At 47.0% G+C, this 26,585-nt stretch overlaps 1 protein-coding gene across 2 annotated transcripts in view; it reads left to right on the top strand.

The window, feature by feature from the left end:
• The window catches only part of LOC136686082 (pleckstrin homology domain-containing family M member 3-like), a 43,973-nt gene extending 17,646 nt beyond the window's left edge, over nucleotides 1-26,327 (top strand). The window contains exons 5-9 of one of the 2 annotated variants that reach the window (XM_066659581.1): nucleotides 5,606-5,751; nucleotides 7,655-7,848; nucleotides 17,268-17,331; nucleotides 23,572-23,729; nucleotides 26,122-26,327. In XM_066659581.1, coding sequence (XP_066515678.1) covers nucleotides 5,606-5,751; nucleotides 7,655-7,848; nucleotides 17,268-17,331; nucleotides 23,572-23,729; nucleotides 26,122-26,296 — 737 coding nt within the window. In that variant the 3' untranslated portion in view covers nucleotides 26,297-26,327. Of the gene's footprint in view, nucleotides 1-5,605; nucleotides 5,752-7,654; nucleotides 7,849-8,127; nucleotides 8,230-17,267; nucleotides 17,332-23,571; nucleotides 23,730-26,121 lie in introns of those variants that run through there. The other variant, XM_066659582.1, reaches the window with a different exon arrangement.
• Nucleotides 26,328-26,585: the final 258 nt, after the last annotated feature.

Genomic DNA, 26,585 nt, shown 5'->3' with positions numbered 1-26,585 from the left:
CCTGCCCAAGACCCTGAGCTGTGGCTTGTTCTTTCCCAGAAGTGACACACTTTCTGGGCACTGTATTTACTCATGGACTCTGTCCATGACGAGTGTTGTGGGAGTGGAGCTGAAAGTTTAGTGCACTGACAGAACAACAACTCTGTCCACTTCTGAGCAGAGAAGTCAAGGGTTTTCTTTGGGAGTAACAGCCTCAGGTCTTTACACTAGATGTTGAAACATTGATTTGATGGCAGTCATGAGAGCGTTAGTGAGGTCATGTGCTGAGGTCGGTTATTAGTTCTGGATCACAAACACAGATTTAATTGATCCCAAAGCCGCTGTATGCAGGTCCATTACTCCACAACCCGATGCTAAGGGGCTTTATACTCTCGTCATTAGCAGCAGTGACATTACACTCTCAGAAAAATGTCCATCAACATTGTCTTTTCCACTGCATGGTCCCTACTCTACTTCACTAGACTCTGTTTTTCTGCTTCTCCACCGAGTAGGGACTTAACCGTGACGTGTAAACCTTGCAGAGCTCTGATTGGCCGGAGGGAGCCGTCACTCTATGCCACGCAACGCAGATGACCAGCACCAACTCTACATCTGTAAAACAGCAAAGATCACGTTTGTTGTTATCTGACTCACAACAGCAGCGGTACTGGATAAAGAGCCAGGAACCAATCAGAGAGTCGAGTCGGTACCATGCAGTGGAAAAATTTTCAGCGCCTGTTCCTTTAAATAAGAAAGTGCCACTCGCTGGTCACCCCGACCCTGAGCGCACAGCAGTGAAGAGCGAGGAACAGAAGCTCTGTTTTTTTTTGCCGTTTTGTCTTGGTTCTCTTTCTTCTCTGTTTTTACTCAGTGCTCTTATTTCTCCGCGCTCGTTGTGTGTGTTTTGCTGCATTTAACCTCGTCTTAGCGCTCTACATTTGTTGTTATCTGACTCACAACAGCAGCGGTACTGGGAAACGAACCAGGAACCAATCAGAGAGTCGAGTCGGTACCATGCAGTGGAAAAATGCTTTAAGTGACAAATCACATCATTCATCCGTTATCTGTAACCGCTTATCCAGTTCAGGGTCACGGTGGGTCCAGAACCTACCTGAAATCATTGGGCACAAGGCGGGAATACACCCTGGAGGGGGCGCCAGTCCTTCACAGGGCACAAATCACATCATCTGATGACAAATCAAATTTGTGATGGAGGTACCAAGTCCACACATACGGCTTCTTCATTGCGTAAACAAACAACACCATAATTAATGATGGACAGAACACAAATCACTCCAAACAGGCTGTTATTGACCTCCACCTATAATCAAAATTACCCTCCACTAAGAATAGCTCACTAGAAACTTCCCTTTCCCAGCTCTCCGCTCATTCCTGCCCCTCTCCAAACCAATACGTAATGGGTTGTTCTAGCCGAGGCTGAAGGCTAGCATCATGCCCTGTACGTAGCTGCCAATGTAAACCTGAGGTTTCCAGGGGCAGGGACCCCAGACTATAAAAAGGCAGAGCTGGTGTCCCCCCGCCTCTTTCACTCCGCCGCTGACGGTTGGCTGATAGCAGGGCAGAGCTACGGGATGCTCAGCGGGGTGTCGTATGTCACCGCTGCCCTGTAATCAGCGTACATGTGCAGCACTAACCCACACATACCAGCCCGCTCCAAAAATAGCACATTGCACCACCGCACCTCACATCCACTTGTTGGGGAAAACTATTATTAAGGAAGATTTCTTGCTGGAGGCATGGGCCCTGCTGCGTAAAGTAAACAGACAAAGTTTAGGGATTCTTAACCCTTGGAAGTCCAAGTTTCTGTCAGCCATAAGGAAAAACCGATTTGTGATTATATGCTGAATTAGTGATGGATGAAAATTGTCGCGTGTACAGACAGACACCACATGGAATTAGTGGGTTTGGCTGCACATCTGCACTGAAAAGCATTGCCCATAGGCCCATGACTTGAGCCTAGACTCAGAAATACTGTCACATACAGGTACACTGTTGTCCACTAAAGATACAGACCTCTTCTCCAGATGGAAAATTGAATAGTAAAATAGACTAATGGCAGCTTTCTAATGCACAGTCCCTACTCTACTGGACTCTACTCTCTGTTTGGTACCTGGTCCTTTCTCCACTACCCCCCCCCCCACACACACACACACCCACACACACCCAAAATGTATCTGATGTGGTCTCAAAACCCAGTCTCAAACGGGAACAGCAGGCTTTGGAAACTACAACAACGGTGGCAGTAACATTGAGTCATTTACTTGCCGTGTATTGGTGTGTTGTTGTTTGGACACAGCTCCGTCATCAGTTCAGACAGATCAGTAGAGTTTGTTACTTTCTTGTTGCTGCGTCCAGCTCTCACTGGATTCTTTCGTCCGCCACCGATCCAAGGAGCGTTTGAACCTCTTCAAAAGACCACGGTGTAATTTTACGAGCTGCCGTTGTGAGTCGGATGAAAACAAATGTGATGTTTTTTACAGATGGAGAGTTAGTGCTGGTCGTCTGCGTTGTGTGGTGCACAGTGACGACTGTCTCTGGACAATCAGTGCTGTGCAAGGTTTACACGCCACGGTTTAGTCCCTGCTCAGCTCAGAACCTGGTTCCAGGACCAGATTTACCTGATAGAGAATGAGGAATGCAGAGTCGAGTCTAGTAATGTAGGTACCATGCCATGGAAAAGCGGCAGTAGGCCATTTGACTTGCATGCAAAATGAGCAACCACAAACAGCTGTGGCTTGTGAGGACGTGCTGCAACAAAAACACACCCACAGTGAACAAAGTGGTATCTGCGAAGATCTCCCTTACTAACTTTTAAGGCTTGGATTTGTGAAACTTTTAGACCTTCTGGGCCATTCCGGAATCGCTTTTATATTTCTCTCAGTCTTTTTACAGCTGTGTACCTGCAAAATTTCGACCCCCCCCCCCCCCCCCCCACAAGCAGTGCATCAGACCTACAGCATGCGCCGGCACACGCTGTAATCAGTGCTTTGTTTTCTTTTCCTGTGCTGACTCCTCCCTGTGCAGATCTTACCTGGAGATAGCAGCAGGCCTCCCTCTTTGGAGACGGTGTTTTCCCCCTTGTTTTTCATGCCCGGATCTTATCTGCCATCTCCTCCCTGTCTCCTCTCAGGCCTGTGAAGTCGGGAGCCGCCACCATGCTCCACCGAGAATAGCGCAGGTCCGTGTCCGCTCAGCCCTCCAGGCTTTTCATTCCCTCCTCTTTTCTTCTGCCACACTGTCCCCAGCAAGCGTTTCCCAGATGGTTCGGATAAGGGACACCTGCCAGGTTTACAATCACCTGTTTTGGTTCCTTTGGGATGAATCTCCCGTTTGTAGGCACTGAATGTTTGAAGAAAACACGGACAAGAAAGAAGTGGGGGAGACAAAGCAGAGCGCGCTCTGGGGATATCAGTTCTTGCTGAATAGGCCCAGGAGCTCCTCGCTGTGTGTTTTTAACACTCTGGCTTTGTTGTGGCTGGACGTGCAATCAGTGATGGAGTGATTTTGAAAGACTCAAAGCTCATTTAATCTTCGGCTTGTCCGGAAGGAGGGAGCGCAGTCAGACCAAGGTTCACAGCGAAAACCTGGGCACATTTGCACACGGCGACTGATCCACCTTAATCATTATGTCTTAACACGGTCACACTTTATCAGTCAGTCTCAGCCTCTGGAGCCAGAGGTCACACTGTGACATTAGCAGATCGGACAGACTTCGTTAGTTGACCCTGGCTTTTTTTGTTTGGTGGTGCAGCAGCTAATGAGATGGCTGGATCTGTTTATTTCCTCACCTTGACCGTTGTATCTCTGTGTATTTATTAACCCAAAACATGGTTTACACATTTCTAGAGCTCTGTGATCACACTCAGAGTTTGTTTGGAATGTCATCTGTTAGGGCTCCAACAAAGATTTACTTTAGTAGTCGACTAATGTGTGTTCTTCAATTAGTCAATCAGTGATTAAAACATAAACAAGGTTAGGCCTAAATACACTATAAACTCTCTGTAAAGTAGTAAGAGTCATGTGAGATTAAGATAGTAATCACTGTATCATTTACAGGTGATCAGGAATCAAATTTATAAACTTTTTTAAAGGTGGAACTGTGCGCCGATTTGTAATCTGATGCACCATTTAAGGTGGAACAGATCGGCGACTTGTAATCTGATGCACCATTTAAGGTGGAATGGTGGATTTAAGGTGGAACAGTGTTCCAATTTAAATGGTGCATCAGATTACAAATCGGTGCTGAGCGCCGACTTGTAATCTGATGCACCATTTAAGGTGTAATGGTGCACCGACTTGTAATCTGATGCACTATTTAAGGTGGAATGGTGCACCGACTTGTGATCTGATGCACTATTTAATGTGGAACAGAGCACCGACTTGTAATCTGATGCACTATTTAAGGTGGAACAGAGCGCCGACTTGTAATCTGATGCACCATTTAAGGTGGAATGGTGGATTTAAGGTGGAACAGTGTTCCAATTTAAATGGTGCACCGACTTGTAATCTGATGCACTATTTAAGGTGGAACAGGGCGCCGACTTGTAATCTGATGCACTATTTAAGGTGGAACGGCGCACCGACTTGTAATCTGATGCACTATTTAAGGTGGAACAGAGTGCCGACTTGTAATCTGCTGCACTATTTAAGGTGGAACGGTGCACCGACTTGTAATCTGATGCAGTATTTAAGGTGGAACAGAGCGCCGACTTGTAATCTGATGCAGTATTTAAGGTGGAACAGAGCGCCGACTTGTAATCTGATGCACTATTTAATGTGGAACGGTGCACCGACTTGTAATCTGATGCAGTATTTAAGGTGGAACAGAGCGCCGACTTGTAATCTGATGCAGTATTTAAGGTGGAACGGTGCGCCGACTTGTAATCTGCTGCACCACTTAAGGTGGAACGGTGCGCCGACTAATAACCTGCTGCATAATTTAATGTGGAATGGAGCGCTGATTTTTAATCCTGATGCACCATTCTTAAGGTGGAACGGAGCGCAGACTTGTAACATGGCAGCGGGTTTGTAATTCTTTTTTACGTGAGTCATCTGGTTAATCATGAAAAATGAAACCAAAGGACTAAACCAACAGATTTTTACAGCCAATAAGTGGCTTATGTTTACATTGCTTGTGGCTGGGAGACAGTTGCCAACTTTGACTAATGCCACCCTAGAATTTCCTGTAGTTAACTGCAGTTAAAAATTAATAATGCGTCATTGATGAAATTCCGAATAGACAGTGTTGTAATAGGTCATGTTGATTATGCCGACTAATCATTGCAGCCCCTGCATCAGAACAGCACAGGTCACTCTTTATCAGTCATTCTCAGCCTCCAGAGCCAGAGTTCACACCGTGTTGACATCACAACATCAGGCTATGCATGGTCATTGACGTTTTCCCTGTGTTTGGACCCTGTTTTCAGTGACCATGTTCTTTCCATGTGGTCAGTAATGTCAACATTGATTGTGCTCATTTATTTTGGCCTAATTTTTTCAATATGTTGCGAGTCCACACCAGCTCCCAGTGAAATTTTCCTCTTGGAAATATCCAAACACATGTGGGGCTCTGTCTTATTTACTTTCCCATTTTCTCCTCTCGAAGGATGCCAAAGGCCGGTGGGTTTGTCGCGGGGCAAAGCCAAGGTCTGCTGCTACAGCGGGTGGTACTACTGCCAGAGCTGCCACCAGGACAACCTCTTCCTTATTCCCGCTCGACTGTTGCACAACTGGGACACGAACAAACACAAGGTGAGACACCAACACAGCTACAGCACACATGCATAATCGCCATGACCATGATTCAGAGAAGACGAGCCTGCGTCAGTGTAGAGCTAATGTAGGTTTGTAGGGTAGTAGATGTATTAAAAATCATATAATATATTTTATTAAACTGACACAAGTTTCATATACAGTGCTTAAAACTGAGGAATAAAATGAAGACGTTAAAGAATGTCTCCGTTCACACAGCAGGAAAAAGTGGCCCAAATCCAATCTGATCTTTTTCCTCATATTTGACACGGGTGTGTGATTTACGTCTGTGTACACAGGGGAAAAAATAATCATAGAATCTGACAGAAATGTGCTACTGAAATCTGATCCATATCCTATCCTACATTGCGAGTCTGAGTGGTGAGATCAGAATTCATGCCACTTTTACATCAGCTCATCAGGGATTACCTTCATATTTCATGTTGCCAGGAGAGAAAGATGGACAACAGCAGTAAGGAATGGTCGGTGTACATCCATCCAAGGCATTTTTGGTTTAATGTTGAGGTGTTTACGGAATGGTAATTGACGGGTCAAAGCATATTTGTTTTTGTTAGAAAATAAATCTTGTGGGAATTGATACGGGGGGGGTTCACTGCCGTTGTATGCTTAGCGGAACCTATGTGTGCTTTTAGGTCCTTTACACCTTTATTTGCTACACAAAACATGGGAATTTCTTTTTTAATTCATCCGAGAACTTACATTTTTGTTTCGGCATAGCTGCTCGAGATGAGGGTGGGTACATGAGCTTTGCCTGACGTAAACAAGGACTACTGACGTGCAGACTGACCAATTAAATGTTTACAGAGAAGGTTATCGACCAATAACGGTAGCTCTACTGTCAGACCGTCCAATCAGAAAATTTTAGGCTACTTCACCACGCCCCCTTCTCACTCAAGCGAACCAATCGGAGTAGGGGAGGGCGGGACTAGTTTGAGAACGAAACGATTCTCAAAGTTCTATGTAAACGCTAGAAAAACAAAATCCCGGACGTTTGTGAGATTCCGCCCCGACATTTTTTTAAAGTCTGGAATAGAGGACATAGTGTGGGTAAAAGAGGACGTCTGGTCACCCTATGTTAAGCAACTTTACGTTTAGAACCCAAGAACCCTTAGTTCACACACTCGGCCTGTGGGTAATTACTGACTATTGGAGTCAGTTTGTGTTTTAATTGTCCATTAAATCTTAATATTATCATCTATTATTCATAAAGAAAGTAGAGAGAGAGAATGAGTGTGAAATACCAGCTTCCATTCCTTTGTTTTAAAACCCAAACACTTTGGACAGATTTGGTATTTTTCCTCCTGGGCTCCCCCTTCAGTTGCAGACTGCATTTCACTGTTATAGCACCATCCTGGAATCAAGAGGGAAGGAGAGGGGGTGTTTTCCTGCCTTCCTTCAAAAGTTACATAGTGCAGTTTCCGCAGTGCTGAGTCTGGATTAGCCAAAACAGAGGCTCTGCTCTCCCTATGACAGCTCAGAAATACTGCCTAGTGTTCCTTTTATCATGGAGCATGAAGCATTGCACTTTTGCGCATACGGGTCAGTTTAGGAGCGTAATCTGTTCAGACTGATGACGGACATAAGTCACATTACAAAATCAGTGTGAATGGTCTAATAGACAAATCAGATTTGGGCCCTGTTTCCCTGCTGTAGGAACATATCCTAAGCCACCAATAACTGCAGCCAAAGAGCAGGAATACAGCATTGTTTTGTAGCTGGTTTTACAGCCCCTTCCTTGTAGTCTTTGCACGTTTGTAAGGTTGATCAAGCATTTAGGAGCAGTAGCTCTGGCCCTTATCCTTCCCTAAGAGGCGAGCCAGGGGACAGGGAGCATTTCTCTTTGTGGTCCATGCTGATGCTGATAGATGTCCTTTCTCATCAGGTGTCCAAACAGGCGAAGGAGTTTCTGGAGTTCATCTACGAGGAGCCCTTGCTGGACGTGCAGCAGTTGAACCCGTGTCTGTACGAGCATTCGGAGCCACTCGCTGCCGTCCTCAAACTTCGGCAGCAGCTCCAGTCTCTCAGGGCTTATTTATTCAGCTGCAGAGCCACAGTCGCAGAGGACCTGCGTCGCCGGTGAGTTCCTTCGCATGTTTTGACAGTTTTGAACAAATCCAGAAAAAACAGACCACGGTTTTCAGGTAAACTAAGTGGGACCACATTTAATAAAAACTTTTAATGCAGTTTCTCTATTGACCAAATGCTCCAACATTTCTGCAAACTGTTAAACGTGTCTTTGACTTCAGTGGCGATTAGAGTTTCAGCGACTAATCGACACGGTCAACAACACTGATTTTAAAAATATATCTTGACTTAGAATGTCATGGTTGACACTTTGATCATTTGTAAACACAGTGTACTACAGGAAGTGATGGAGCAGCATCAACCAAAGTAAGTAACAGTCGCCACGAAGGCGCAACACAAAGCGTGGGTTTCCTCTGGCTGACTGTCTGTGAGGAGTTTTTGTGTTCTCCCTGTGTCTGCGTGGGTTTCCTCCGGGTGACTGTCTGTGAGGAGTTTTTGTGTTCTCCCTGTGTCTGCGTGGGTTTCCTCCGGGTGACTGTCTGTGAGGAGTTTTTGTGTTCGGCGCTTCAGTTCTGCTTAAAGTTCTGAGACCCTTTCCACCTTAGAGTGCTGGATGGTATTGTTCCACTCCTGAGCTCAGACCTTAAATGGTTTATCTTCAAATGTATTTTTCTTGGTGTTGTTGAAATTACTTGAAATAAACCTTAAAAACAGCTTTAATTGTGACCCTGTAGCCAATTTCTACACAAAAGAAGAAAAAAAATCAGAACACAGGTTTCTAAAGTTGTGATTCCTGATCTGCTGTTAAAATCTAATAGATACAGTGATTACTAACTTAATCTCAGATTTTTACTACTCTACATAAGACAAACAGAAGAAAAACAAGGCTGTGCAGTAGGGTAGTGCCATAGCATATTGTTCAAGATAATGTCATCGGATTTTTAAAAACAATATTGGGACAAAGGGATGCAGAGTGCGAGCGGAGCCTGATGACTGAGCCTGGTCTTCGGTGGATTCCTGAGGCCCAGGCTGAGTGGAAATGTAAAGGGACTGTGTTTACGTGAAAGGCTCCTTGCTAAAAGGGCCGTCCTCATGACGAATACTCAGTGACCTCCTCCGGGTCATCTTCATGTGTGGAGACCATGCGGCTGCACTTATCCCCTCACACATTTGTGCTGTGAGGAGAACTCTGGGATGAAATATCGCTCAGTGGAACAGCATGGACTCGGGTTCCTAATGGGGTCGGGGAAATCAGGGGCTGTGAAAGAGAGGGGACAAGTCAAACACTGAAGTCTTCCTCAGAGTAAAGTACAGTCTAAGAGTGGGGACTTCAGTTTCAAAGGCCATCTCACTGGGGCTGTTGGGGTAGTGATGTTGAAATTTGCTATCTATTGCTATTTATGAATAGATTTTTGCATACAGCTTATCTACAACTGTTAGTTATTGTCAGTTCTTAGCTGTCGTCTTTGGTATCAACAAAACTAGAGCTCATTATACACATGAGCAGTAACCCAGAAAAGATTCAGACTTTACTTGGATCAGCTGGTAAGTGTGAACACAAATGTCCTGCGTGTGCTATGGTACAAAATCCATGTGTTAACAGAGCCGCTGATGTTCCAGAGCATCCTGCCGTTCCTAAATCCCAGCTCTGACCACAAAATCTCCAGCTGTTCACTACAAGAGTGAATAGGCAACTCTGGAAGCTGTCTGGATCTGGAGTGTGTATATGAAAATGGCTTGGGTTTGCCTGGCAAGCTTGTTCACACGCTGCTTCAGGCAGGTGGATCTTTACTGTAGTATTTTGAGAAGTTCCCTTGTTTATCACAGTGATCCTGGGGTTGTGGGTTCACCTGCGAAGGATTGGCACCCCCTCCAGGTTGTGTTCCTGCCTTGCACCCGGTGATTCTGGGTAGGCTCCAGACCCATCGTGACCCAGAACTGTTACAGATAATGGATGAATGAATGAATGAATGAATGAATGTTTATCATCATGTAAATTAACACCCTCTTATTATTTGTAAGCCTCTTCTTGTCAAAGTGTGCAGTCCTTCTTAAGCCACATTCTGACTCTCTCAGTGATACTGAGGTGTTCTAAAATGGCCGCTAGGGTCCTGTCAGATTGTGGGGGTCCTTTAGGCTCAACCACATCAGACACAATGGGAAAAGGCAATGCAAAACTGTGAATCATATCAATGCCATTCACACCAGAATTTTTTTTAAAAGGGCCGCTTTTTCTTTCTCTTTCTCTCTTTTTCTTACTCTCTCTCCTTCTCCCGCTTTCTTCTGTCACTCTTTTGCTATCTCACTCACTCACACTTTTTGTTTATTTTATTTTTTTTTACTTTTTTCACCTGCTCTCTCTCTCTCTGCTTTTTCTCTCTTGGTTGCACTCTTTCTTTTTCTTTCTTTCTCTCTGTCTTTATTTTCATTCTCTCATATATAAAAATGAAATATCTGAACTGGCTCATTGGCTCAGATTGCAGTCACGGCTCAGCTGACGGTCTGCCGGAGTGTATATTTGTGGGCTCTGTTTATTGAATTATTGAACAGGCCGTTGCGCTTTCCTCTTTCGGTCTTTTGAACTCGGCGGTGACCGAGGCTGTAGCTGCCCGTTTGAAGTACAGACCAGGACTTCAACAAAGCCAAAGGCAAAGGTTCGGTTTGGTTTGGTTTGGTCAAGCTGAGGATCTGTCGGCGGTCCAGCTCTCCGGGAGTCTTCTGGAGTTCTCCCAGCTGTGGCAGCTGTGGGGGGGTGGGGGGTGGGGGGGGGTGCTTTATCTGGCTGCTGTGTTTACGGGCGGCAGCGGCGGCTCTGACCCTGACTGGAGGCGGCTCTGGGCTTCCAGTGTTTACGGCCAGCAGCGGCTAATGCTCCACATTTCCAAACAGTGCAGGATTGATGAGAGCGGTGGCGCTAAAATATTACCCCGACCATCCATCGCCCAGAAGGCTGAGCACCCATCAGACGCCCTGAGGAGAACGAGGAGTGTTTACTCAGAGAGAGAGAGAGAGAGAGAGAGAGAGAATGAGAGAATGTCACTGCACTGCACAGGGCCCACACACATTTACACACTTTTGGTTTGGCTTCAGCCAAAGGGCAACTTGTTGGTTGACACAAGATAATTCTTCAACAATTTGAAATCTAGAACCCTGTTGCATTTTCTGCGTTTTACAATCCAAATTATCCCCAGCACATCCAGTGATCTTCAACTCTGGACCTGGGGACGACTTGTTCAGTGCTTGCACATGTGAGTCTGGAGCCCACCAACCAGCACACTGTGAAACAAGACCAAGACAAGTTTAAATTCAGCAAAAGAGACAAAACGAGAATGGAGAAATAACAGTAAAAACAGAGAAAACGAGAATGGTGAAGAAAGGGAACCAGCTAAAACGGCTATAGACCAGAACTTCTGCTGCTCGCTCTTCGCTGCCGTGAGCTCAGGGTCAGGGTGAACAGCGAGCGGCTCGTTATCATTTAAAGGAACCCGTGAGGACAAGGAAAAGACCCACGTGTTCTGAATCTGCACACACCCTGTTCATGCACTTATAAGGGAGTTGATCAGCTGGAGTCTCCATAGACATTAGCCAATCATCTTGGAGAGGTTTAATCAGAAGATTCAGGCAGAGAACACTCAACACTGTGGGGAAATCCGTGAACTTAGAATACATTGCCTTTCCTGAACCCCTCTGGCTTTGGGCTTGCAATGTCTGGGTTTGGTACCTTTCTGACTGTCCATATCTGAGCTTCATATCTAACTGGAATGGAGAAAGCGTTTGTTCAGGGAGAGAGAGACGAGACAGAGATAAAGATTGATTCTCACTGTAATGAATGACCGGTGTTTTTTTATTTTTAATGTTTTTTTTTAACTGGCCTCATTTAGTTAACAACAACTGTACGTCAAATCAAATTACAACACAATACATGTCAACGGTATTTGTCAGTTTTCACATGGAATTGGACAAATCACAAATAGCAGGTGAATAAAATGTTACTTTCTTATTTCAGAAATAATAAAAAAAATATTAGAAATAAATAAAACTATGCTTTATTTGAAAAAAATATTTATTAAAATTCATTCATTATCTGTAACCCTTATCCAGCGGTGAGCCCTTTTACCTGGAATCCTTGGGCGCAAGGCGGGAATACACCCTGGAGGGGGTGCCAGTCCTTCACAGGGCAACACACACATTCACTCACTACGGACACTTTTGAGTCACTTTTTTGGACTGTGGGAGGAAACACAGGGAGAACACACCACACTCCTCACAGACAGTCACCCGGAGGAAACCCACGTGGACACAGGGAGAACACACCACACTCCTCACAGACAGTCACCCGGAGGAAACCCATGTGGACACAGGGAGAACACACCACACTCCTCACAGACAGTCACCCGGAGGAAACCCACGTGGACACAGGGAGAACACACCACACTCCTTACAGACAGTCACCCGGAGGAAACCCACCCGGACACAGGGAGAACACACCACACTCCTCACAGACAGTCACCCGGAGCAGGAATCGAACCCACAACCTCCAGGTCCCTGGAGCTGTGTGACTGTGACACTACCTGCTGCACCACCGTGCCGCTCCATTTATTAAAATAAAAAGTGTAATGACTTTACTGCTTTTCCTCACAGGTGTCTTCAGTTTAGCACTTAACACACATTTTAAAGTGGATTTTATACGGTTCATATCGATATCGGAATTAAAATCAAAATATATCGTGATATAAATTTTGGCCGTATCATCCAGCCCTACATTTAGGTCTGAGCCTCCAATCCCATGAGGACAATTCAGTTTTCCATGAGCCCTTTAACACCCAGAGAGGGACACGCTGCTAAATTTTTTTTGCCGCTGTGAGGAGAGCGGGAACGTGATACCGTTTTCCATTCACACCGCCTTAAAAAAAGCTGGACCTGCCTAATCAGCAGAGCAGCACTTCTCCAGGGATTAAGTCAGGATTTCACTGTGTCTCGCAGGAGATAACGGGCTGCTCCCCTGCTCCACAGCCTCCTGTCGATGCAGAACATATCTCCCTCCCTTTAGCCCAGCTTTGCACAGTGCTAAATCCATGCCGGCTGTATCAGAGGTTTGAAGTGTTGGTTTCTGTGAGTCGTCTGTGTACACTCCTCGTTTTTCCAGCTACGGCACCGCGAGCCTCGTAACAGTTCCTGCTCATTAGTGAGTCGAGAACACGCGGCGACCCTCCTGTCTCGTCTGGCGTGGACATTCTGAACGTACTCGCTCACAGTTCACTGGGTGGATTTTTTATTATTATTATTTATTTATTTATTTTTATTGTTTTGTAAATTTTGAGGATGTATTTTCACTAGTTTTACAAAAAAAAGTAGTTAATTCTGGTTCCTGATGTCAAGAGTAAAGTTAAATATGAGGTTGAGCTTTTATTTATATTTTTAAAACGATAAAACTGCATATAAATATACTCTATAACCAGGAACACATTCCTGTTCTGTGGCATTCATGTACCATATACTTAAAGGAACACTAGGTAGTCTTTTTAATGTAAAATAACAGCTTCGATATCTTTGTGATGCTCCACTGCGCTGTGATAGAGTCCAGAGCCTCTCCGGACTCAGCATGGCAGAAACTGCACTTTAACATTTGGAGGAGGGTAGGAAACCACTCCAATGACACCCCCCCCCCCCTCCTCCTCCTTGATTTCTGGACGATGCTATAAAAGTGCATTACACTCTGCAGTCTGCCCAGGAGCAAAAATACCTCTAAAAACGCGTGGAAAGTGGTTTAAGCCTAGTCTAGGACTAAACCGTAATGGTCTGGGAATCTGTGCCACAAACATTACAATAAATACAGTGTGGAATGACTGAAGTCAGACCTGTGACTGGACTGTGAGTGTTGACCTTGGTACCCAGCTATTTATGATGCCATGTCCTAATATTGAATGAAAATGTGTGTGTGTGTGTGTGTGTGTGTGTGTGTGTGTGTGTTGTGGTTAATTCCATGCCCTCAGATACCTCCTCCAATCTCTGAGCTCATGATAAAGGCTCATTTCTCTCATGCCTTTAGTCTAACGTACTCTCGAACTCTCACTGCGGTGGTGCCCTGAAGGGAACGTGTACAGCACCTTTAATTACGAACCATAATCGTGCCCTATTTTACCTTTAATCTCATATTTTTAAGTTGCGTTTATTACATACACCCCATTCCAGCTCTGTTCTTTTATCGTACACAGTTCTCTAATGAAAGATTGTAATGTACCTTTAATCAACAGAAATGGATTTCAGAATGTACAGTAACGGCTCCAGCCTCGGCTCGCCCTCCCTGCCTCCCGTCTCGTAAAAACGAAGAGGAAGTTGATCGGCAGCTAACCAAATACCCGCACCTTGCCTCTGAACCTGGGGTTCAGGCTGGGATTAGTGCAGTAATGAGAGCTGAGGTGGAGGCCAACTGGAGCCCGGCCATACACACTCCCTTCTGCCGTACGCCAGCAGCGTACCAACGCGTATTAACTGCTTTAATGTGTTATTAATCGTACGAAGGTTTGTACGAAGGGCATTGTTATAGGCGTGATGTTCCTGCCCGGATGGGGAATTGAACCCCGGCATCTTGTGTGTCTAGAGTTTTCCACTGTTTTCCGACTGAGGGCATGTAGTACAGAGAAATGTCCAGTGAGCAGGTGTGAGATAAAAACAGTGCACTAAATCTTCAGTGGTAATAAACAGCCAAAGGCTAAAGCAGTAATTATACACCGGGCGCTGATTTCTGTAGCCGCACCACCCCCCCCCCCCCCCCAACACCACCCCCGGGGCTTTTCCCGTGAAACACACTGCAGTAGAGCACACCCCTGCAGACCAGGACTGGGAGAATAATCTGTGGTCAGGATAATGTCAGTGAGCATGTGTTGTGGTGAGTGTCGGAAGTCGAGCGTGAAATGTTTCGGGAACTCGTCGCTTGCTTCCACACTCCGGGACTCGTCCAACCTCCCTCACGGAATAATCCTGCATCAGCACACAGACTCCATCGGATATAACCACACAATACTTTTCTCTCTGTAGCTCATACAGTGTGAATCTCTCTCTCTCTCTCTCTCTCTTTCTGTCATGGTCTCTCTCTGTCTCTCTCTCTCTCTTTCTGTCATGGTCTCTCTCTCTCTCTTTCTGTCACGGTCTCTCTGGCCCTCTCTTTAGTGTGTGTTGGGGGTGTGTGTTTTTATATTTTTTTTGTTTACACTTAATACGTGTTTAAATAAATACTGTGAGAATCTCTTTCATTCTCTTTCTCCTTTTCTCATGCTCTCTCTCTCTCCCTCTCTCTCAGACAGTGAGAATCTCTTTTGCTCTCTCTTTCTTTCTCTCTCTCTCTCATACAGTGAGAATCTTTCTCTTTCTCCTTTGCTCTCCCTCTCTCTCATACAGTAAGAATCTCTTGCGCTCCCTCTCTCTCTCTGGCTCACGCTCTTGTCTCCTCCAGGTCATTAGGAAGCCTTTTGCATGCTGCCAGTCGAGCCCCTCTCCATTCCTCCCCAACATCTGCATGGTTGCCTGATAATAACAGAGCTCAGTTGCAGAGAGAGGGAGAGACTGAAGGAGACGGGGGGGAGAGAGCTTTTAAAGGAGAGTGGTAGAGAGAGAGAGGCTGAGAGCAACCTTGCCGAATCCCAGCAGCCGCATGCTTAATCGATCCAATTACCGCTCCTCTCGACCTGCAGCGCTCCACTCCAGCCGCTCCAGAGCTGTGGTTAGAGGTGCAGCTGCAGCGCTGCAGAAAGGGGTTGGAGCTGCACAGTCCAGCATCCTACAGGTGTGAGAGTGTGTGTCCCGGCCAGCGATGGTGCTGCGGCCTGTCCACAGTGGTCTGCTGGTAGTTTCCAAAACCAAGTTGAAAATTGTGGAGCTTTCAGGCAGCTTTTCTCTAAATTCTTATTAGTTGCTATTCATATTGTAGTAGGGCGGCACAGTGGGGTCTCTGTCACACAGCTCCAGGGTCCTGGAGGTTGTGGGTTCAAGTCCCGCTCCACTGTCTGTGAGGAGTGTGGTGTGTTCTCCCTGTGTCCGCATGGGTTTCCTCCAGGTGACTGTCTGTGAGGAGTGTGGTGTTTTCTCCCTGTGTCTGCGTGGGTTTCCTCCGGGTGACTGTCTGTGAGGAGTGTGGTGTGTTCTCCCTGTGTCTGCGTGGGTTTCCTCCGGGTGCTCACAGTGGATCAAAAGTGTCCGAATGTGTGTGTCTGGCACCCTTTCCAGGGTGTGTTCCCACCTTGCGTCCAGTGATTCCGGGTAGGCTCCAGACCCACCGGGACGCTGAATTGGATAAGGGTTACAGACAATGAATTAATTAATTTTAAGCTGCATTTAATGCTTGAAATTTGCTGTACAAACTATTATTATGATAGTTATCATAGTTAAAATGGTTAAACATATTAATGGCACACACTACTGAACTTTGTCCATGTTCCTAACTGGACAGGGATTTGAACCCTGGCCTCCTGCGTGGGACAGTGACCGGTGTTATTTATAGCTTTAAAACATATGGAAGTTTTAATGTTAAACTGGCCACCAGTTGTTGTTCAAATGTCAGCAAACTGAGTATTAAAGTATTCACCTTTCCAATAGCTCCGCTCCTACATAGGTTCTTGTAAACAGATTTGGGCAGAAATCAGGGGCAAAATACAGTGGGTTTGCACCTGAAACTAGGACTAAAATATTAATGACTTCATTACTGAATCTCTCTCTCTCTCTCTCTCTCTCTCTCTCTCTCTCTCACACACACACACACACCTTCCCTCTTCTCTCTCCATCTCCAGTCTCTCTTGTCCTGCTGTTCGATACTCTCCTCTTCATCTCTGTCTCTTTCTCTTCCCCATCTTTTTCCGGATGCTTCTGTGGGCCATTGAGTTGCAGTATGAGCAGCGTAGGTGAGTGATGGGGAGAGAGAGGGACGGAGGGAGTGAGGGAAGCCGAGTGGGCTGAAGGGATGAGAGGGGTGAAGAGGGCCATAATAGCGAGCCAAATGGGAGGGAGAGGGAGAGGGAGCGAGAGAGAATGCAAGTGCTGCCCCACTTCACCCGTAATAAGTGAGAGTGCTTTTAAATATCTATTCCACCAGCTTTTTCCAATTCAATAGAATTAACCCCTAGTTTTCCCAGTAATTTGGACCCATGTTGCTATGGAAACGGAAGCAGGGTGATGAGACGGTTCGGACCAGGACGACAGAGAGAGTAATTGGTCCGTGTACGTTCTCGGGGCCTGTCCACACACACGCAGACAGACAGAATGAATGTTTTTAAAGCAACATTAAGATTTTTTTTTTCTGGGCTCCTCCTATATTTGCAGTGTTACCTCCTTCTGCTGGAATTCCTGAGTGAACACTGTACCGTGCAGCGTTTATGAAAACACAACAATCACAACAGAGAGTGATGTTTTTAAAGGTTCAGGGCACACTGCTGTGTGACTGAATATTATTTAAATATATTTCTTTGTGTGTTTTTCAGGATTTTCCCGAGGGAGTACCTTCTGCAGCACATTCACTTATACTCACTGGCTGACCTTCAACAGGTGAGAGCATCACACACACACTGTCACAGTCACCCATAGCAGGACTCGAGCCCGCAACCCCAAGAGCATAGAGCCCTGTGCGAAAGTCAGAGACCACCCTTATCTTTTTTTTCCTCTCGTTTTCAGTAATGGCACCTGCTTGTGATTTTCAGACTATAGAAAAATGAAGTCTGGAAAGGCATTTCTGTTGAAGCTGTGTTTTAGCAGCGACTGAAAACGACACAAAGACGTGGGGCCTGAGATCACCATGAACTTTACTTGTGTTTCTTGTTTTGAAATAGTCAAAGCTTTCCAGTCTCTTTTTCCCCACCCTCAACTGTTCTCTCTCTCTCTCTATCTCTCTATCTCTCTCTCCCCTCCTGCTCCAAGAGGGTCCCCTTGCCTGTTCCCTCCTGCCCGGCTAACTAATTAGTGGCATTCAGAAGCAACAGGCAGAAAAACAAAGTGTGACAGCGCCTTCATTTTTTCCCCCAGCGTTCCGCTCTCTGACATCACCTCCCTCGCTGTTTCATTCTCTCTCTCTCTCTCTCTCTCTCTCTCCTTGTCTGCCTCACTATCTGTCTCTATCTCCCTCTTATTCTTCTTCCGTTCATGCCCAGGCCTTACATCCGACGGACAAAAGCAGACTGTGATTTTCGGAATGTATCCCATGTGACTTTGCACTTTATCTAGGTTCTTCTGCTTTGTTTGAGAAACTAGCGTTTGGTCTCCACAGTGGAACACAGTTCTGTTTCTTAATGAAACCCCACAAGCCCCACAGCAGTGTTCTCCCCCCGTCTAAACAGCTCTGTTCAGAACGCCCGCTTTCAGCGCCTGTTCCTTTAAATGATAATGAGCCACTCGCTGTTCACCCCGACCCTGAGCTCACAGCAGTGAGGAGCGAGGAGTAGAAGCTCTGGTTTTTAGACGTTTTCTCTCTTCATTCTTGTTTTCTCCGTTTTAACTCAGTGCTCTTATGTTCCTCGTTTGTTTTGTCTGTTCTGCTCACATAAACGCAGGTCCAGCGCTGTGATTGGACAGACTCAGATAAGGGGGCGGGGCGATTCTAAAGTCTCTGCACTTGACGTCAGAAGTGGAGCAGAATGAGAACCGTTCATTTCAACTTTACTTTACTTTCCCCTTTTTGGGACCAAACCAACAAGGCTTCACACAGCCTCACACTCTTCTCCTCCTCTAGAGAAGAAAATCAGGATAAAGTTTGACTGGTTGGTTCACAAATGTCAGAACTGTGTGTATATCTTTCTGTCCATTCCTGCACTTCGTGGCCAGGCCTTCCTCCGCCTCGAGGAAAGTGGGCTATTTCTCATTCCCATCACATCTCCCTCTCTCTTTCAGAGTCTTAATTGGCTTACCTTATTAAGGACCCATTTTCTTTTAGCGCACCCCCCTTAATTCCAAGTCCTTCGTGGCCCTGGAATGTTCTCCCTCCATGCGGAGGTCACTGAATGCTGAACTGTCTCCAAGCAGACTCCCAGCAGCTCTATAGAGCCCAAGCACATGTTCTCGTCTATTCACCTCCAACAAACCGCGAGCAGTTTAGGGCCGTCTTTATTTTGGGAAGGGGGTTGAGGGGGGGTCATCAAGCCCACTGCCCATATTTGTTTGCCTAAGGTTTGCTCAGGAACTGGCCTTGTTTGGCCACTGGCTTTTGTTGGGCTTTAGAAGCAGAAGAGTTTGTAGAGTGCCCAAAGATGGCCCGCATGAAGGGTGGCATGTAAATGCTAATTGTTTTGTGCACATCGCGGTAGCATTTGCCAAACGACCTACAAACAACTGGAGGGGGAGGACAATGGGGCATTCAGCTGCTTTGAGACATACGTGCAGTGTTGCAGACTCTCCGGCAGATGCCCTGGTGCACTGTGAACCCTCAGCAGCTCAACGCTCGTACTGTGCTGGAGGAGAGGTGTCAAACCTGGGGGTCCGATCCCTGCCTCGTCAGCTCTAGGTGGAGGGCCGAGCTGTGTGGTCCTGTGGCGTGACGGGAAGAGCCTCATTTACCGATCGTGCCTTGCTCCCTTTGCGTTCTGATATATCGTGACACGTGACAGGCAAGGTCCAGTGCTATCAAATGCTCCGTCTACGTGCGGTCGTCCAACTGTGCTTTCATTTCATTACATTCCTTTGTCCCCATACATGAACCCTCAAACTTGTCTTACATACCCACATGCTGACTTTCTCTCCTCTCTCGTGCGCTCCCTCTCTCCCTCCCTGGCCCACACACTTCCTCACACGCTGGCTCTCTGGTGGTAATCCTGTTTTGCCAGGGCCTTGCGGGGAGGGTGTTATCCAAACAGAGCTCACCCTCTTTTTATCTGTCTAATCCGGGCCCTTTCTCTGCCGGTTAATGGAGCAGACGAGGACATTAGGGCCCGGGATGAGGAGGGGATAAAGCCGTTCGCGTTAAACAGCAGTTTTTAGGGAATTAGGCAGCGGACAACAAAGCGCACGCGGGACTGGGCTGAGTGAGAGGGGCGGCCGCCAGGCGCGCAGCACCCGGGCACCCTTCCCATTAGTGCATACATCGCTGTAAACTTCTGTTCTGTTCTGTGTTACAGACTGGTTTCAGACATGAGAAGAGCCTTTAGTACAAACGTATAGTGTGAGTTGTTGTAAAGATGTTTTGGAACATTTCTATGGCTCCATCTTATAACCCCCTTAAAACTCAAACCCCACTTAAACATATCAACATATTACAATAAAACCCTTTGTTCAGCGCATGTTTAACTTACTGTTGGCATCTGGATCCCACCAACCTACAGTTTACTGTGAGAAAACACGGGCTGTTCTGATTCTGCTCCACTTCTGACGTCAAGTGCAGAGATTGTAGAATCGCCCCGCCCCCTCCTCTGTGTCTGTCCAATCACAGCGCTGGACCTGCGTTTATGTGAGAGAGCAAAGACAAGCCAAACAGACACAACGAGTGTGGGGAAATAAGAGCACTGAGTAAAAACAGAGAAAAAAGAGAAAAGCTGGTGATGCACAGATATATATATATATATATATATATATATATATATATATATATATATATATATATATATATATATATATTATAGGCGGCCAATATTATTTGGCGATATGTGTAATATTTATCGGTCCGATGTTGGAATTTTAGCCGATATTACAATAACTCAGTGCCTTTTTTGTGCCCTGACACCTGTAAATACACAACTATCTCTCGCTCAAATACATTCTCGCTCTCTCCCTCGCTCTCCAAAACAAACCCAGTGCTGCACTAATTGGCGTCCCTCTAGAAACCATTCATGCGGAACCATCAGTAAATCTTTGATGAAAGTATAAATAAACTAAAACAAATTACCTAAGCACATTCATTCATTCATTATCTGTAAGCGCTTATCCAATTCAGGGTTGCGGTGGGTCCAGAGCCTACCTGGAATCATTGGGCGCAAGGCGGGAATACACCCTGGAGGGGGCTCCAGTCCTTCACAGGGCAACACACACACACATTCACTCACACACTCACACCTACGGACACTTTTGAGTCACCAATCCACCTACCAACGTGTGTTTTTGGACTGTGGGAGGAAACCGGAGGAAACCCACGCGGACACGGGGAGAACACACCAAACTCCTCACAGACAGTCACCCGGAGGAAACCCACGCAGACACAGGGAGAACACACCACACTCCTCACAGACAGTCACCCGGAGGAAACCCACGCAGACACAGGGAGAACACACCAACTCCTCACAGACAGTCACCTGGAGGAAACCCACGCAGACACGGGGAGAACACACCACACTCCTCACAGACAGTCACCCGGAGCGGGAAACGAACCCACAACCTCCAGGCCCCTGGAGCTGTGCGACTGCGACACTACCTGCTGCACCACCGTGCCGCCATGACCTAAGCACAGAAATGTACAAATACTGAAGAAAAGGCTTGTCCTATGGTAACCTGGTAAAAATATTTTGTTTTGCTTTAATCCAATATGAATTAGATTCATTTTCAAATAGATAATTTTATCGGTTATGAATATCGGTGTTGGCTACTCCAAGGTGCTAATTATCCGTTCTTGTATTGGCCCAAAATAAAAATTAAAAATCAGTGCAGCTCAACTAAAAAACAGCTTCTGCTCCTCGCTCCTCACTGCTGTGCGCTCGGGGTCGGGGTGAACAGCGAGCAGCTCATTATCATTTAAAAGAACAGGCGCTGAAAGGTGGTTAGGGTTCTGAACAGGGAACAGGGCTGGGAGAACGCTGCTGTGGGGCTTGTGGGGTTTCATTAAGAAACAGAACTGTGTTCCACTGTGGAGAAGTGGGAGAATGCATCTCCTCAGGTCCATTCTCTTGGCCAGGGAGTGTATTAACAGCCCCTCCTTTTTCTCGCCACCAGGGCAGGCCCAAACGTGACACTCCTGTTCTCCAGCTAAATTATAGAGCTGCTTAATTACCTCTGGTGTCAGAGTTGATCAGGGGCCGTATATATCATCGTCACTGAAGCGACAGTGAGCGAGCCAGCTCTCGCCACTTTGATTACTGGCCTGCAACACTCCCTCGACACCCAGCCGAGTAATTCTCTGCTCAGGTCCAGCCAGGAGACCCTCGTGGGCGGGAGGTGCGATTTCTACCTCTGGGCTTTTCCAGAGATGGGCAGTGTGTGTGTGTGTGTGAAGCGAAAGCTGCTTGATGGACGAATGATTAACAGCTCTTCTGGTGGAATTATTTACAGCAGGCATTTCCCCCCCTCACTCTCACTGTGACCAGAGACGTTATGGTCTCTGAAAATGACTTCAGATGTTTCATAGCAATATCTGCGCTCAGCACTGCAGAAACTGCACTTTGTAGCTTTTGAAGGAGCTCCTCTTGAGTTCAGGACAGTGCCGTAACTATAGGTAGAGCCCAGGAGCAAAAGTAACATGTCGTACTGAGGACTGTGATGTTATGTTTGGTTGTGTCCACTGTTTTCACACTGTTTTCCCAGGAAAGACCACACATCCTGATCAATATTGAGGTCCATACCTCTGCGTACAGGGGACTAACCCAATTGAACCCACGTTTGTTCGGCCAGCAGCTGCTGAAGCTCATGCTGAGCTCTTCTCCTGGTTCCTGTCCCAGACTCAGAACAGTTCGACCTCCCCCTCGCCCACACAGGCCTAACCTCCCTTCCTTCACTGTGTGTGTGTGTGTGTGTGTGTGTGTGTGTGTGTGCGCACGCAAACTCTTCGTGGGAGACTGTGGTGGTCCCTCCTTTTATTCTCTCTCCTTCCTCTCTCCACCTACTCAGAGCCTCTCTCTCCCTCTCCTCCTCCTCTCTCCTCTCTCTCTGTCCATTCTTCGTCCGGCTCCTTGTGGACGGGCTGAAGAATGCTGTCAGGCTCTTTAATTGGTGCGCCACTGCGCTGCCAGGTGTAGCCACTTGTCTCTTCCCGCTCTGTGAATATGCGCTGGAGGTCCGGGCCCCTTCCCCTGGCCCATTCAGCGGCCCACAATGCTCCTCCTTCAGACCCCCGCTTTCAAAGCCCACTGCCGATTTTTAACTACTCCGGCCGGTAAATGGCATTCACATATTATTTTTTGCAAAACGTTCTTCCAAAAGGAATTACCCCACTCTCTCCCTCCCACCCTCCAGCCCTCCACCTCCCATTCCTCCTCCTCCACCCCCCTCTCTCTTCTCCAGCTTCACAAGCATTCATTAGTTTTGATCTGGATTCCTGATGTGAACCCGGGCTCCTTTTTTGCTTTGCTTCTCATTGAGTCTCCTGGAGACTGCAGGACACACAGCCGTTCCACACCCATCGGCCAAAACACTGAAACAACCTCCATGTCTCTACAATCACTGACCACACAGCTCACACTGCAGTCCTGCTGTTGCTCTGCATACTTTGTTAGCCCGCTTTCACCCTGTTCTTCAACGCTAAGGACGCAGAGCAGGTGGATTGTTCTCGGCGCTGCAGTGACACATGTCGGTGGTGGGTTAGTGTGTGTTGTGCTGGTGTGAGTGGATCAGACACAGCAGCAGCTGCTGGAGTTTAAACCCCTCAGTGTCACTGCAGCACTGGGAATGACCCACCACCCAGAGAATACCTGCTCTGTGGGGTTCCTGTGTGTGGTATAATCAAGACAAACACAAGGCAAAAACACTCTCCTCACTGAAAACGTTTCATACAGAGCAACATGCCACTATTGATTTTCTTGAAGGTTAATATGAGTCAGAAAATCCTGCCTTAGTCTCCCTCTCTCTTTCCTCCTCTTTCTCTCACTCTTTCTTTCTGTGCAGGTGATAGACGGGAAGCTGGCTCCCTTCCTCTCCAAAGTGATCAAGTTTGCCAGTTCCCACGTGTACAGCTGCAGCCTGTGCAGAGAGAAAGGCTTCATCTGTGAGCTCTGCCATGACGGCCAGATCCTCTACCCTTTCCAGGAGAACGCCACCAAGAGGTCATCTCTCCTTCCAACCACCTTCTTTACATTTTGGTCAAAACCCCACAGCAGCGTTCTCCCTCTCTCTAAACAGCCCTTTTCAGAAGGCCTGCTTTCAGCGTCTGTTCCTTTAAGTGATAACGAGCTGCTCACTCTTTGCCCTGACCTTGAGCTAACAGCAGTGAGGAGTGAGGAGCAGAAGCTCTGGATTTTAGCCATTTTCGCACTCTTCTCTTCGCACTGTTTAGCCATTTTCATTCTCTTTTTTTCTCTGTTCTCGTTTTCTCCAGTTTTGCTCAGTGCTCTTATTTCTCTGCGGTGGTTGTCTGTTTTGCTGAGTTTAACCTTGTCTTTCCGCTCTCACATAAACGCGGGCCCAGCGCTGTGATTGGACAGACTCAGACGAGGGGGCGGGGCAATTCTAAAGTCTTTGTACTTGACGTCAGAAGCGGAGCATTCATTCATTCATTCATCCATTATCTGTAACCCTTATCTGTATCCCAGTTCAGGGTCGCGGTGGGTCCAGAGCCTACCTGGAATCATTGGGCGCAAGGCGGGAATACACCCTGGAGGGGGCGCCAGTCCTTCACAGGGCAACACACACACATTCACTCACACACTACGGACACTTTTGAGTCGCCAATCCACCAACCAACGTGTGTTTTTGGACTGTGGGAGGAAACCGGAGCACCCAGAGGAAACCCACACAGACGCAGGGAGAACACACCACACTCCTCACAGACAGTCACCCGGAGGAAACCCACGCAGACACAGGGAGAACACACCACACTCCTCACAGACAGTCACCTGGAGGAAACCCACACAGACACAGGGAGAACACACCAACTCCTCACAGACAGTCACCCGGAGGAAACCCACGCAGACACAGGGAGAACACACCACACTCCTCACTGACAGTCACCCGGAGGAAACCCACGCAGACACAGGGAGAACACACCACACTCCTCACAGACAGTCACCCGGAGGAAACCCACGCGGACACAGGGAGAACACACCACACTCCTCACACACAGTCACCCGGAGTGGGAATCGAACCTACAACCTCCAGGACCCTGGAGCTGTATGACTGCGACACACCTGCTGCACCACCGTGCTGCCCCAGCTTATTTTATCCAGTGCACTAAACAAGGGATTTTTTTGTATGTACTGATTAAAACAATGAGGAAAAAGCTTAGTAGCAAATGTTTTGCTTCACTTTCTGGACCAAATATGAGGTATTTCTACATCTGCAGTCTTTTGGCGTGGGACGGACCACTCCTCATGTTACTAGTAGTTATATTAAATGTGTACTTCGCAGACACTAAGCTCCAGAGCACTAATAAGGGGTCAATGTCTATTGCAAATCTGTGCCGTGTGGTAATTAACCACAGCTTACTGTAAAACCCCATAAAGGCCATAAAACCTCTGAGGAGGCAGGTGTGTGTGTGTGGTATAATCAGCACGGTGCGTAGGTGTTTATGAGTTTACAGTAGGGTGTGCAGACACCTCCCGCTCCCATTAGGATCTGTTAGAGCCTTAAAACACTCTCCTCACTGCATGACAGCTTGTAACTTTACAATCATATCTATAAAAACACAACCATAAACTCCGGATACCATCGAAACACACAACAAATAACACCAACGGGTTTTTAGAAAGACACCTGCGTACAGAAGACAACAGGCCTTTACAGGAATGTGGCAGAGCTACTCGTTTTCATGGTCATGATTTCAAGGTCATGGTCTTGGATTTGGAGCACCATCAGACTAAAGAATAAATACCCCCCCCTCTTTTCCACAGTGGAACATATTTCTGGTTCTTAATGAAATGTCTGCGACCTGCTTTGGTCAAAACCCCACAAGCCCCACAGCAGCGTTCTCACCCTTGTCTAAACAGCCCTGTTCTGAAAAACCCCTTCTTCAGTTCAAGTGCACGTGTAATGTGTGTATCCATAGCCCACCAACCCACACACTGTGAAACAAGACCACCCAGTGAGTTTTCTGTGGGCTGCCTGAGTCAGAAAACACAGGGTAAAACAAGTTGCTCTTCATCAGGAACAGAGCAAAATGGACACAACGAGCACTGAGACATAAGAGCACTGCTCCTCGTTCCTCACTGCTGTGCGCTCAGGGTCCGGGTGAACAGTGAGTGGCTCATTATCATTTAAAGGAACAGGCGCTGAAGGCGGGCGTTCTGAAAAGAGCTGTTTAGACAGGGAGAAAGCTGCTGTGGGGCTTGTGGGGTGTCATTAAGAACCAGAACTGATTTCCACTGTGGAGAAGAGGGGGAATATGACACCTTTAATTAATTTCCAAATAAAACATGACATTGTAGGTGGCTTTACAGACTATTTACACACACTGTTACTGTTATCCCATTATGTGTCTTCTCCATATGTGTGGTTTCCCAGGTGTGAAGGCTGTGGAGCGGTGTTCCACGCCGAGTGTCGGATGCGAGCGCAGCCTTGTCCTCGCTGCGTTCGCCGAGAGCTGCACAAGAAACCGTCCTCCTTCTGGAAGAGACACAACCACTGCGAGAACGCAGAGGATGACGACGACCTGAGCTGCTTTGAGCTGGACACCTGAGTCTCCTGCCCTGCAGCTGTTCCAGCTGTTCCAGCAGAGCCTCCACCAGCCCTATGCTGCTTCTGATGCTGATGCTGCTGCTGCTTGTGTGTGTGTGTGTGTGTGTGTGTGTGTGTGTGTGTGTGTGTGTGTGTACGCAGGACTCACAACTGCAGAGTGTATTTCTGCAGAAGAGCGCTGTGTTTGCCGACAAGGAACAGAAGGGTCTTTTTTGTTTTCGCTTTTCAATCGAGACTCTCTTTCTCTGTAGAGTCAGTCTCTCTCTCTCTCTCTCTCTCTCTCTCTTTCA

Source organism: Hoplias malabaricus, unplaced genomic scaffold (assembly GCF_029633855.1).
Source record: "Hoplias malabaricus isolate fHopMal1 unplaced genomic scaffold, fHopMal1.hap1 H_6, whole genome shotgun sequence".
In the NCBI taxonomy this organism is placed as follows: Eukaryota; Metazoa; Chordata; class Actinopteri; order Characiformes; family Erythrinidae; genus Hoplias; species Hoplias malabaricus.
This window is presented reverse-complemented; position numbering and strand designations above follow the sequence as displayed.